Raw genomic sequence first — 13,765 nt, 5'->3', positions numbered from 1 at the left:
TAGGACGCTGGGGCTCCTTTAACTGAAGCAGATACTTGCGATGCAAACAGGAAATACCACCAGGCTAGTTTTCAGCACATATTAGATAGGCGTTCTCTCTCCCAGGCCAAACCCAAGTGTTTAAGAAGCATCTAAGCTCCCCTTGTGATGCAGCACCCAGAAGGTGCCTTTCACGGGACCCAGGAAACGCTCCGTAATTGTGAGTTCCTGCCTTTCCCAGCTTTTCTAAAATGCCATTCCTGCCAGATCTAATGTTAATTATTTGCTAAGAATTAAGGACGTGAATGGAAATTCAGAGTAAAGATGGGAAGATTTTGCCCCTGCAATGTTTGGATTGATATGTTCCCTTTCTGTGGGGAAAAGTGAGGCCAGCACAGCCCTCAGGCAGGAGATTTCTTTACTCAGAAACAAATGAGATTGCAGACAAATGCGAGAGAGGGAGCCGTTCACCCGAGGAATAAGGGCTGCACTCATCTGCAGCGCTGGTTAAATTTATGCTTCTTTTCCTGGTCACAGCTTCCTTTAGGGGAAGAGCCTAGATTAAACTTGTCACTTCCTGGAGTGAAACAATATTTCTAAAAATCCATAACCAGCTAAGCAGCACTTTAACTTTTAAAAATAGCAATTAAAGTGGATGCAGTTAGTCATCGTTGTTACTTATTCAAACATGTGGGATGTTTGTATTGGCATGGCAACGGGTGGCCAAATATTAATCCTGAGCATTTGTTTTCTTGTGCATGTTATTTTGATGTGTGATTTTCTTAGGTCAATGCCTGTGTCACCCCTTCCATCCACTCACCCACGCATCTCTCCACCCATCCATCCATCCATCTGCCGTTCCACCCATCCGTCCATCCATCTGCCCTTCCATCTGTCCATCCATCCGTCCATCTGTCTGTCCATCCATCCGTCCATCCATCCATCTGCCTTTCCATCTGTCCATCCATTCATCCATTCATGCATCTATCCTTCCATAACCTCCTATGCCTTCATCCATTCATCCATCCATCCATCTGCCCGTCTGTGTGTCCCTCCCCTCCCCACCCCCATTCTGGTGTCCTTGGTAAGTGTCAGGCACTGATGCTGAGATGCGTAGACCCCACTGCCATGAGGCAGAGTCTGTGGTGTAGGCTGTGCGCCTCTATCCTGACACAGACCTGTCCCCAGTCCGTCCCACCCCCGTGGTTCAGGGGTGGGGTTGGAAGCCCAGCAAGGGGAGGGGGGTGGTTATAGAAAGGAGGTCACCTGGGAAGAACTTTCTTAGACCCAAGCCTCTTTCCTCCTAAACTCAGAATGCACTGGCTTTAAAATCCAACTTCCTCGTTATTTTCCCTAGTCTTAGAGAAGCCTTCTTCTCATTTTTCTGTGGTTTCTCAGAGTTCCGTGTCTAGCAGCCTTTCTCAGCTGGGTTGTGAGAGAAGGAAACCCAACAGAAAATGATTGGAGTGATTATTTTCTCAGTTCTTTCAAGGATCCTGCTGGACTAGTACCTGGGTGCTGGAGATAACCCAGTGCATTACATATGGTGGGCGCTGCATTAAGGCTTCTCGATTTCTCACTGGAGAAGGACTGTGAGACCATAAGAAGTCTGGACATCAGGGCACAGGGAGCGGACTGCGCCAGCATCCCTGCCAAGGAGAGGCCGGTGAGGCGGGTCAGGCTGGCAACGTGGGATCCCCTTAATGAAAGTGAAGAGGAAATTTCAGGAGGGACCACCTCGGCTAAGGTCTACCTTTACTCCCTTCACAAGGTTCTATTTCGTGTCCCCTCCCCTCAGAACCTTTCCTGAGGGTTCACCTCTGACACATCCATTTTAAGTTCCTTGGGGTTTATTATTTGCCCCCCACTTCTTTTGTCCTGGTTGATGAAACGATATGACTTACGCCCTAGAAATGTGTTCTCATTCAGTAATTAACTTGGCTTGCATGTCCCGTCTTCCTAAAAACTCAAGATCTGTGTATGTAGGAAGCCTCCTAGGTTAGATGCTCCCAGAGCGTCTTAGTGAAGGGTAACTATTTGGTATCAGTATTTGTTGATTCTGTTTTTGATCCATTTCCTCCGTGATGGTAACTACAACGCAGTCTGATTTGAGGCTGTTAGAAAAGCAACAGGCAAAAATCATTCTGTTTGCTAGAGCCTGAAATCTACTTCCTGGGCTTGGTTTCTGCTGGGTTCTGTGACTGTCCGCTTGCCAGTTGGCTAAGTCTTGGAAGAGCGCCCAGTGGGATAACATGATTTATCCGTTTATTTTGCTGAACTCAAAGAGTAAGCTCTGTCTGTCTCTGTAAGAACAAACTCAGCCCGTTCAATTGTGTAAATTATAATATTTGTTGTAACAAGTAGGGTACATCTCAGTACGCCTGGGTGTCTGTGATGGTTAGTTTTATGTGTCAACTTGGCTGGGACACAGTGCCCAGATATTTGGTCAGACGTTATTCCAGAGGTTTCTGTAGAGGTGTTTTCAGAGGAGATGAACACTGAAGTCAGTAGGTGTGCAGGTGGCAGGTGGCCCTCCACAGCGCAGGTGGGCCTCCTCCCATCAGGGGAAGGACTTAGGACAAGAAAAGCAGGACGGCCCTGGGGTCAGATGGCGGCCCTTCCCTGGGGATCCATCCTGCAGGCTCACCTGCACATTGTGGACCTGCCGGCCTCCACAATAAGTCTTTCCTTAACAGAAACCAATCTCAGTCTCTCTCTGTACATGCACGCGCGCGCACACACACACGCACACGCACACGCACATACACGTCCTGTTGGTTCTGTTTCTCCAGGGAACCCTGACTGATGCCGGTCCATGTCGCATGTCACGTGACCCTGGTTCTCTCAGCCATAGCTGGTTGGATCAGGTGGACACCAGATCAAAGACAGTCAGTCCACGTGCTGGCCAGTTACTTGTGCTCAGGCTTAGCTCAGACAGATGTCTCTCTGGGGAACAGGAACTAGAAAATACTAAGGGAATAAAGAGCCAGCAGTGGAGCTGAGGCTGGCAGGCTGTGCTGGGAGGTCCAGGGCAGCCATAAAAGCCCGTTTGAGGCTCCGAGCTCCAAGGAAGCCGAGAGGGCAGAGGTGGGGCCGGTGGGGAGGCTGGAGCGCGGACACCTGGACACCTGGACACCTGGACGCCCGTGAAGGCACCTCTGGCCCGGGAGAGAGACTCTCAGAGAAGGGCCAGTGGGTGTGGCGCCTCTGTTCCTGTTCGAGGCTGCAAGTTGTTGAATGAATTTTTATTGCTTGAGCCCAAAACTTGATTACTTTGTTTAAAATTACAGTTAACAAGGACAGGAAAAAACCCACCTTTTAGTTATGTGCTATTATATAAGCGTGATTTAGATTTTCATTTCGTTCATTTAAGATTTTTTAACACAGTAAGGAAAATACTTTCTATCCTGCATCCCGTAACCCTTGGGCATAGAAACTTTGTCTCTTCCCAGGGCGTCTGTGGACCTACTTCTGTATCACTGATCCCCTGACCCTCCACGAGGAGGACACCTGTGTGCCTCTGAGCACCCTGCCCCTCCCTCCACCTGTCCCATCTGCTTCTCCGTCTGTGAGCTTTCCTCTGTGCCCAGATCACGTGGGTGATCCAGGGGTGGTGTCAGCGGGTCCCTGTGTGCCGCTCCCTGCTCACCCCGAGGTGGCCATCTTCCAGGCACATGGTCTCCGTCCTGACTCACTGGGCATCTGGTTTCCAGGTGAGGCCACAGCACGGCTGTGGGCTGATGTCTGTGCCCGGCAGGTGGCAGGTCAGGGGCGGAGCCAGGACCGGGCGGCAGGTGGCAGCTGTGGACATGCTGGGCCGCCGGTGCCCGTCCTTTTAGTCTGACCAGCCCTGCAGGGCGCGGGGTCGGGGCCAGTGCGCGTGGATGGTGCCTTGAGCGCGTGCGGAGCCAGGGAGAGACCAGGCCCTTCAGCAGGTGCTTTGGCCTCTCTTCTGGTGGTTCCTGATCTGCCCGTCCAGCCGGGCTGCTCTTCTAATTCTGTGATTCCTTCTGCATGAGACTCCGCTGTAAACAGGACTTGCCCACATCAGCAGTTTCACCGTCAGGTAAATGAGGCGCGTCTCCGGAGCTGGCCCGTGGAGTCTTCCCCGTGGGGTACAGCATCCCTTCTTCTTGCTGCTGTGGTTACCCGTCAGGAAAGCCACTGGGACTGGTTGCATCCACTTGCCGCGGCTCAAAGTGTTTGTGCTGATCCGGGGGCATCGGACCTGGGAACGCACTGTGGACTCCACGCTGGGTAGAGACCTGCTGGGGGATGGGCAGTGGGAGGGAAGTCTCACACGGCCGGGTTTCTAGACACGGACTTGGGATGGCTTTGGCGTCCCAGATATAGATGCTATGCTGAAATCACACAGGTCTTTCCAGCCGCACCTGCATCGTCACCAGGTGGAAACTGGGGCTTGCTGGGTGCTGCTCTGATGTCTTCAGGTCACACTGATGGGGGCTGGTGGGACTGTGCCTGGGGAAGGGCGGTCTCGGGGACACGCCTTTGGGGCAGAGGATGAGGCCCCGGGCCCCGCTGTGGGCTGCCCAGGTGGGCTGTGTGGTTTCAAGCCAGTTAATTGCCTTCTCTGAACCTCTCCTCTGAGTGTGAGATGAAGGCTCACCACGCACGCCAGCGGGAGGTGGCCCGTCCCTTTCCGGGGCTGCCGCGCACTCGGCCCACGTGTGACCTGTGCCGCCCCCCGCCCGCTGCCGCTGCTCTGGTCCTGTCCCCGGCCCATTGCCTGCTTCGCTGGTCTCAGTTCATGTGGTCCTCGCAGGAGAGGCAGGGACATCATCCCCTTACCCTGCAGATGAGCAAACCGAGGAAGGATCAGAGACGTCAAGGCATTTGTCCAGGATTGCACAGCCAGGGAAGAGCAGAGCAGGGATTTGAATCTGGACCTGCCTGGTGCCCAACTAGGAAACTGATCCACCTATGCAGAGCAGCTCTCGGGACGCCCTGGCCTGGAGGAGGTGTGTCTGTGGACACACATGGGCACACATGCACAGATTGCTCCCGTGTCCCACGTGAGACCTGGACGGAAGGCTTTCGGGGCCCCTTGGATGGGCGCGAGGCTCACGGTGGCCGCTCAGGGTGAGACCAGGGCCCAGGCCCGTGTCTTCACCCCTGCACCCCCTCGGGCTTCCACAGGCTGGAGCGCGAAGCCGGGCTCGGCGGAGACCCCGAGACCCCTTGCGGGGGACAGGGGAGCTGCGGTGTTGCAGAGACCCCGCCCACGCTGTGCCGTGTTCCTCCGGCGCGGAGACGCGCCCACCTGCTCCTGGTCTCCGGCGGAAGTGGGCGCTCCGTTCCCCACGCCGGGGCTGGTTCTGCTCGTGTGTGCGCTGCTCCCTGGGCTGTTGCTCACTAGGAGGGCATCAGGCCACTGTGTTTTCACTGACGCGCCGCGCTGGACAGAACAGATTTCACGCTCGTCCAGGCTGCTCTTTCGGCTCCTCATTCGCTTGAGAGACAGAGGGGGGCTTTTTCCCCTAATTGCACTGCTGTCTTCGGCTTTGCCCCCTGCACGGGGGCTTCCTGGGATGCAGTGAAAGGGCCTTGGGAGAGAGGTCTTTGGTACACAGTTATGGCCATTTTTTGGTCTGGAAAGCAAGAAAAACACTGATTTCATTTTTTAAACAGCCATGGGAGAAGTTTGGGCATTTTTCCCAGAGGACACAGCCTGCAGTGCGTGAACCAGTAGATACATTTTGTTCATTTGTGAGGCGGTGCGGGGGCGGGGGGAAGGCTTTACATTTGCACGTGGCCCGGAACGATGCTCCTGACGAGGAGGCCCAGGAACAGTCAATCTTCTGGGACGGTGGGCAGACACCTGCCACCGCACCCTTGTCCAGACGCGGGGCCGAGGCCAGGAGCAGCCAGCGCCTGCTTTTGCTATCCTTTGAACTCTGCGTTTTACATTTTTAAAGAGTTGAAGGCAGAAGAGTAGTGCTTCCTGATGTCTTCTGAGTTTCAAACCTCAGTGCGTGGTCACAGCTGTGCATGATCAGAGCAGGTCCCTGGCTTTGGCACCGCCTTCGGCTGCGTAGCCGTGACAACGGAGTGGAGGGGTTGCCATGGAGACCGCGTGGGCCGAATCCCACCGTCTTTCTGCCCGGCCTTTTAGGGGACTGGGGGCACTGCCTGGGCCCACGTGGCTGGTCTCGGAGCACAGCCAGGTGCACCTTCCTCTGGGACCTTCCCCGGTTCTGGGAGGGGAGGGATGGGATCTGGGCTGGAGTTGGGCCGCTCGAGTGCTCCCTGGGGGCCCGGCGATGGTGACACCAAGGAGATTCTTAACAAATGACCCAGCGGTCCGAGTGCAGTGGCAAGGCGATGAACCGGATGGTCCTCAAATGAGCAGCCTCCTCCCTTCTGACTCCTGGTGGGCTGGAGAGGTTGCAGGGGCAGTGCATCTCTTGAACGCTTTTAGCTGAGGGCTGTCCCCAGAGCACCTCCCCCCCAGCACTGACCTGCCCTCAGTTGTCAGCAGCAGTGATGCAGTGATGTTTTCAGGGTGACGGACACGTTGGCTGTCCCGTGGTCTGTGCGGGCCATCAGGTGGAAACCAGGGTCCTCCCCGAGGTGGGAGCTCACTTCTCACTCCCAGTTGCCAAAACACTCTAAGCTCTTCCTCGCTTCTCTTTTTAGCTGTATGAAACCTAAAACCAAAACCGGAGTAAACGCTTTTCCATGTGTGCTTCCTTTGGATGAATCAATACCTTGGTTTATTTCCCAAAGTCCATTTTCTTTTGAAGTAGTTTTCTGTCCTGGGCTTTGAACCATTCAGTGTTTTAAAAATTCTCTATCAGGAGAAAACAATGGCTTATTTTTGCCTTCCCGCTTTCTCTTTATTCATACACATGACTCAGTGAAGCAGACTTTACCGAGTTGATCAGAAGGTTGTGGAAGAGTTGACCTAACTCAGGCCCTGCCTTCAGGACGCTGAGCTGGGGCGGCGGGTTGAGGGCCCAGCAGAGTTTGGACGCTGCTGTCCCTTGGAGGGCGTCCCCCGCCCCGTGTGAAGGGCTGCCGACCGCCGAGCTGTGTTTTAGTCCCCCCTCCCCAGGAGTGGGAGGCGGCCGCGCAGGAGGACCCGCTGGCCCGGAGACGGCAGCAGCTCAGGGCCCATCGCAGGTCCGTCCGTCAGCAGCACTGAGGGAGCCCCTCCAAGCTGGTTCCATGCTCTGGAGCCAAGAGATGGGCCCCTGGTTCCACGTGCTTACATCCTGGAAGGGGAGACGACAGAAAAATGAAACACTTAGCAAAGTGTGTTGCAAGCACCCACGTCCCTCCGCTGTCCGTGTGGCCTTTTTCTGGGATCTGAGGTTCTGGAGGAAGAGCAGACGCAGCAGGAAACTCAGAGCTGCTCCTGGAGAATTAAGGACTCGCCCCTTGGTCTCCCCCGGCACCCCCGGCGCCCAGGGGCCTGCACGTTACCCACCTCCTAGGAGGGCTCCAGAGGGAAGTCCTCTAGGTGATGGTCAGCAGAGACCCCGACGCCCGCTCCCCTCGACGGGAGCGCCAGCCCTCGGGGGCGGGGGGCACGATTCCGCCGGGGCCCCTCTCCCTGCGCCCCGAGGCTCCTGTGTGGGGGAGGGCCCGCCTGTTCTCTGGTGCCCTGGACGTCATCCGAAGAAGCCAGTCTCGGAGTGCCGTCTGCACAGCTGATCGCACAAGGGCCGCTCTGTCACCGATAAATCCAGGCGCTTTCCTGGCAACTGGGCTTTGCTGCCACATCGGACGACATAATGTTTTCTGTGTTTTACAGAAGTCCACAGCACACTGGGAGGAAAAAGCAGACCCGGCAACCTGGCCTTTTGCCACAGTGGCGGGTCAACCGCTGACCTCTGTGACTCTTCTGAGCTCGTCCCTTCAGGTCACCTGTGGGTCACCTCGTGCCACAGCAAGAAGGACGAGGGGCAGAACCTGTACTTTCTGGTCCCTGACGGCTCCACTCCTGAAAGTGAAGCGGTTTTTAATAGGTGTGGGGCTGAAGGTTGTGTCCTGGGGCCTCACAGGCAGCCAGGACGCGTGGTCACCCTGGGTCCTCGGGAGGGATGGGCTGTCACATTGTTGCAGTGGACGCTGGACCATCCGGTGTCCGAGAGCGCCCTGCACATGCAGAGACGGAGTGTCCAGGCCCCGGATCCCGCTGGAGCAGGGCTGTCCCTCTGGGATGGGTGCAAGTGCGGGTTCTGTCACTGTCCCTCGTCCAGAATACCTGGCCCCATGTGGCCTCTCCCCAACCTCTGACCAGGACCCACGTTCTGTTCACCATCAGATGCTGCTTTTTCCTTTGCTGACCTACATTTCTGTTCTTGGTTTTTTGTTTTGTTTTTTAATTAATTAATTTTTTATATTTATTTGGCTGCATCGGGTCTTAGTTGCGGCGTGCGGGCTTCTCTCTAGCTGTGGCACACGGGCTCAGTAGTTGTGGCGCACGGGCTTAGTTGCCCCGCGGCACGTGGGATCTTAGTTCCCCGATCATGGATCGAACCCGCGTCCCCTGCATTGGAAGGTGGATTTTTAACTGCTGGACCACCAGGGAAGTCCCTGTTTTAATTTCAGTAATTTGAGTGAAGAAGGAGAGTGTGTGCCTATGACACCTGTAGGTGACACACTCCTGGGAGGATTAGTGAGTCCTTGATACAAATCAGGGTCCAGGGAGGCCTCGGAGGCCGGAAGGATGCACTTGGATGGACAGGATGAAGTTCTATAACTGCTTGCCCGAATCACACGCTGAAGTCTGCCATTGTGTACAGGGAGCGGGGAGCACCCACACAGAGCCAGTCACGAGACCTGTGCTCGGGAGGTACACCTACGTGCCCAGTGTTTGTGAGGACCCTTGTGAGAAGCTTTGCCTGTGTCTTAGCATCGGTAAAGCTTCACTTCTCCCGGGCTGTGTGCCGAGGGCTCTTTGGAGCTGATGATCTTGTGCTTGATCAGGCTGTCTCTGCACTGGCGGCTGGGATACTCTGAGCCAGACCTGCATCCCGACGCCAGCATCTGCTTCTCCATTTGTCCTGTTTCCTTGCCCCCTCATTCCTTTAGCTATTTCTTCTATTGTTTTATGGGTACTTTTTCATGCTGCTCAAATTTTTTGTGAAAGGAGGAAGAGATGAAAACCAATAAAAATACATGTATCGGGCCTCCCTGGTGGCGCAGTGGTTGAGAGTCCGCCTGCCGATGCAGGGGATACGGGTTCGTGCCCCGGTCTGGGAGGATCCCATATGCCGCGGAGCGGCTGGGCCCGTGAGCCATGGCCGCTGGGCCTGCGCGTCCGGAGCCTGTGCTCCGCAACGGGAGAGGCCACAACAGTGAGAGGCCCGCATACCGCAAAAAGAAAAAAAAAAAAAAAAATACATGTATCATAGTGTATCAACATTCTGTGATTTCTAGCCGTGACCCCTGTTTTTTCAAAGCTGCTCAGTAAATACTGAATTGAGTTAAATTATATATATACACACACATATATATTTTTAAATTTATTTTATTTATTTATTTATTTTGGCTGAGTTGGGTCTTCGTTGCTGCGCGCGGGCTTTCTCTAGTTGTGGCGAGCGGGGGCTACTCTTCGTTGTGGTGCGCGAACTTCTCACTGTGGTGGCTTCTCTTGTTGTGGAGCATGGACTTCACTAGTTGCGGCACGCAGGCTCAGTAGTTGTGGCTCGCGGGCTCTAGAGCGCAGGCTCAGTAGTTGCGGCGCACGGGCTTAGTTGCTCTGTGGCACGTGGGATCTTCCCGGACCAGGGCTCGAACCTGTGTCCCCTGCATTGGCAGGTGGATTCTTAACCACTGAGCCACCAGGGAAGCCCTGAGTTAAATTATATTTTAAAAATCAGCAGCTTCAGTACTAGATTTTGGGGGGGGACTGAAAGTGAATCCTGTGGCTGTGTCATGCACGTGGTTGAACCCAACTCTGCAGTGAAGTGGGTGATGCCAGAAATGCCTGACCCATCACTTTCCTACCTGGAGACACAGCTCCCATCGAGGGGGTGATGTTCAGGCTCTCTCTCCTTCCCGGGGCCCGGGGGTCAAAGACAAGGGCATTGGTTCCTGAGCCTGCACGTCCCTCGAAGGAGAGAAGCACTGACCTTGGGGAGACCACCCTTTTAGGGGGAGCGGTGGGCGAGTATTAGGGTGACCGGAGGTGGCATTACCCATTCTTCAAGCCTGCTCCCTGCAGACACTGCTCTGGGGTCGCCCGGAAGGAGGGGCATCGGGCCTTGCCTTCCTAGCATAGCTGGCGGGAATAGGCAGGGTGAGGTCCGGTCCCACTGACATCTGCGCTGCTCAGACCCGGCCTGGGAGACCCCATGCTTGGGCGCCGTGTTTATGACGGACACACCCGAGTCAGCCCTTAGGGATGTGGTTGGCGAGGGCTCCAAGTGCCTAGGCAGGTGGAGGTGAGCGTGGGAAGCGTGATGCGTGTGCCTGCCGCTGGGCCCTCAGGACTGTCACCGGACCGCCTGCTGTCACTTTACTCCTCCAGGCCCCTCCCTCAGCGGTGGCCACGCCTCTCCGCCTGGGCCTTCCCCCCCCCCCATCGACTCTGTCTCTCCCTGCCACTGTGCACAGCCTGCCCTTAACCTTCTCCTGCTCGCGGGCTGCCCCAGCCCCTGGGCTCGGGGGCTCCTGCCCGCCTTGTCTGGACGGTGCAGTCGCCCTTGGGCTGCTTTGTGCCCCGTCTCCAGCCTCCTGGAGCCTTCGCCGCTCAGCCTCCTGCTGGGAGCAGAGATGAAAGGCAGTGCCCGGGCCTGGTTCCCACAGGTCACCCGCTCCCGTGCGATGCCGGGCAGATTCTGAGGCTGGGCTCCCACAGTGCGTGGCGTGTGGGGACCACGTGTGTTTATGGAAGTGATGGGTACCTAGCAAGCTCAGAGATGTCAGGTGTCATGACGCCTCTTTATCCTTCGGCCCAGCCACTCCTTTCTAGGAATCGATTCTGTGAATACCTCAGCGACAGTGTGAATCGATGGGTCCAGAGAGCCAGTCCCGGGCACTGCCCATGACGGCTCGGAGCGGCCCTCCCAGGTGGCCCGAGCACAGGCCGCGGTCGCTGCCCGGAAGGAGGTGCGGGCGTGTCCACACAAGGCTGCGGGAGGCTCCGCAGTGTATCCCGGGACGAAAAGTGTGTTCACAGTGAGCTGCCTTTTGTGCAAGAAAAGGAGGGAAATAGACACACGTTCTATGTGCTTCGATTTTCCAAAGGAAACAGTGGAAGGGTGAGGTAGAGTCACCCCGAAGGGCGACCGGGGAGGAGGGGAAACTGTGAGGGGGGCAGGGATGTGGCCTCCAGTCGCACCTCGTTGAACAGTTAATTACTTATTAGTGATAACACTTTGGAACCGTTTATGTGTTGCAGAAAATGGAAACGAAAGTTCAACCTGGCTATGATGCACTGTGTGGGCCACATGGAGGTGCACGTGGCTGCCATGAAAGGCCCCTCACCCCGTGCTGGCAGTGGGCTGGGCACAGGTGCCCCTCTGCACGGTCCACTTAGAGGTCTGCAGGCTGCACCCCTGGTCGGGGGACCTGGGTCCTCCATGCAGGCTGCCCATGGGCCTGAAGCATTAGGAGGGGTGGACGGGGCCCACGGGAAAGGCCGCCATGATCCCGGTCGGGAGTTTTGTTACAGCGATGGGAGCAGTGGGCTGGGCAGTCGTGGACGGTGTCCAGTCCAAGAGTGAGGTCGGGTTTGCAGACACGGCCGGGCCTGGCCGAGCATTGGTGGCAGAGGAAGAGGAGGAGGTGGACTTGATGTTGCGCCTTGTCTGGAAAGTGGACGGGCCTGGCGGTGCGCTCGGATCCGGGCATGAGGGGGGCTTGAAGGACCAGGGTGACGCTCTTGGGGGACAGAGCCAGATGCTGACGGGGCTACCTTAGCCCTCTGAAGCGGAGAAGAAAGCAGGGACTGCGGGGAGCGTTAGGGTCCCCAGGGCACGGCCCCATCTGCCCCCCACCCCTCCCCTTCCCAGCTCCCCCGCCGAGGGGGCCGCGTGCTCTGCTCTGAATATGAACGTAAATTACTCTTTATTAGAAAACAAGCCTGTCTGTGCAGGGGAGATGGGGTCCTGGGGGAGCGTGCTGCTGGGCAACAGGGCCTCCAAAGAGAGTGAACCTGGGTGTGGGTCCTGTGCTGACCGTGTTCCTGGGTCCCGAGGACTTGACCCGGAGCGAGGAAGCAAATGCCCGAAGGCAGTGCATGGCCCTCGCTGCCCGATGCAGGCACGGGTGGTTTCAGCCACTCAGACAAACGCTTTCCGAGAAGCCTCCACCGCAAACTCAAACCAGTTCTGTCATCAGTTACGGCTGTTGAATCGGGTCAACGTAATCAGATTCCTGAAAAGATTATGAACACTGAAAGGGCTCAGTAAATATCCTAAGACAGCCGTCCATTCGTAACCTGGGCCAGTGCTGCCCCAGGATACCCGTGGGAGTTTCCTGTGGCCGTCCTATCGAAGCACCACCGACAGGACAGGAGTCTGTTCTCCCAGAGTCCCAGAGGCCGGACATCTAAGGTCAACTGGCAGGGCTGGTTCCTTCTGTGGCCGTGAGGGGGATTCTGAGCCAGGCCGTTCCTCCACGCCCACCCGCCGCCCGGCTCTGGAGGTTTGCCGCAGTCCTTGGCCTTCCCCCGTGTGCCCGTCTCCAAATCTCCCCTTTTTACAAAGACACCAGCTGTCTTGGACCAGGGCCACCCGTGTGACCTCACTGGAACTTGGTCACCTCTGGAAGGACTCTATCCCCAAATCAGATCACGCTCTGAGGCCGTGGGAGTCCGGCTTCAACGTGTGAATTGGGGGAGACACAGTTCAGCCCATCATGATCCCTGCTGGGCTGTGATGGGAGGGGTTCAGCCAGTGAGGAAGGCATTTTAATTTTTCTAAGACTCTTTGGTCAAGAAAGGGGTCTTTGCGTTTAGTTGTCAGTGACTTTTATACTTGTTCAAGTGATAGATTTTAAGTCAAGCTGGGGGAGGGTGGGAGTGAGCATCTCAGCAGACCTGTCCCTGCACTCCTGGCCCCGGCCTGAGCCCCGCAGGCCTGCTCTGTGTCCGCGCGTCTCCCGCTGCTGGGCCGGCTTCTGCCTCAGGCTCTGGTCTCTCCTGGGCTGCTCAGGCCCTCCCTCCGTCCACTCTTCTACTTTTGCATTTAATTTTATTTACCGTGTTAAGATGCACACATGAAATAGCCTTGTTTTTCCAGCTCACACACTGAATGAGCTTTGTGGCTCCGAGCGTTCGGGCTAAATGTCCTTACCGGGGGAGCGAGTTCCAGCTCAGAGGTCACTGGAGGGGGAACCCCAGTGTTTCCACGCCTGCTCCAGGGGTGACTCCCTTCGTGAGGCCCTGCAAATCCGTCCTGTGTTTGTTGTCTTAACTCTGAGACTTGAGCGTTCCCGTGGGCTGGCGGAGATGGATGGATGGGTGACCAAGGAACCTGTTATCTCCCCATAATTATTGTTTAAACAAACTCTGTGAGGTGAGAGCGTCCACCTGTCATTCAGACAAATATTCATGTATTTGTTAGCCTTGGCCCAGGGTTGATTCATCCAAGGAATGAACAGGAGGTTTAATTTCTTAAATGCCTTATTGCTGCTTGGAAACTGAATATTTAAAGGTGACACACAGCTAGTGACAATCACAGATCCCTCTCCGTAAATGCGTTTCTTGTCTCTTCACAGGGATCTTCGCTTTAACAGAATCAGAGAGATCCAGCCGGGGGCCTTCCGGGGGCTGAGAAACTTGAACACATTGTAAGTCCAAACATTGTAC

At 55.9% G+C, this 13,765-nt stretch overlaps 1 protein-coding gene across 2 annotated transcripts in view; it reads left to right on the top strand.

Moving 5' to 3' along the window:
- Positions 1–13,765, top strand: part of PXDN (peroxidasin) — a 64,981-nt gene that overhangs the window by 11,221 nt on the left and 39,995 nt on the right. For both annotated transcript variants that reach the window (XM_082641871.1, XM_082641872.1), the window contains exon 2: positions 13,675–13,746. In XM_082641871.1, the coding sequence (XP_082497997.1) occupies positions 13,675–13,746 (72 nt within the window). The remainder of the gene's footprint in view (positions 1–13,674; positions 13,747–13,765) is intronic.

Source organism: Mesoplodon mirus (assembly GCF_964341445.2).
Source record: "Mesoplodon mirus genome assembly, chromosome: 14".
Lineage (NCBI taxonomy): Eukaryota > Metazoa > Chordata > Mammalia > Artiodactyla > Ziphiidae > Mesoplodon > Mesoplodon mirus.
The sequence above is the reverse complement of the archived record's forward strand: the minus strand, read 5'-3'. Positions and strand labels throughout refer to the sequence as shown.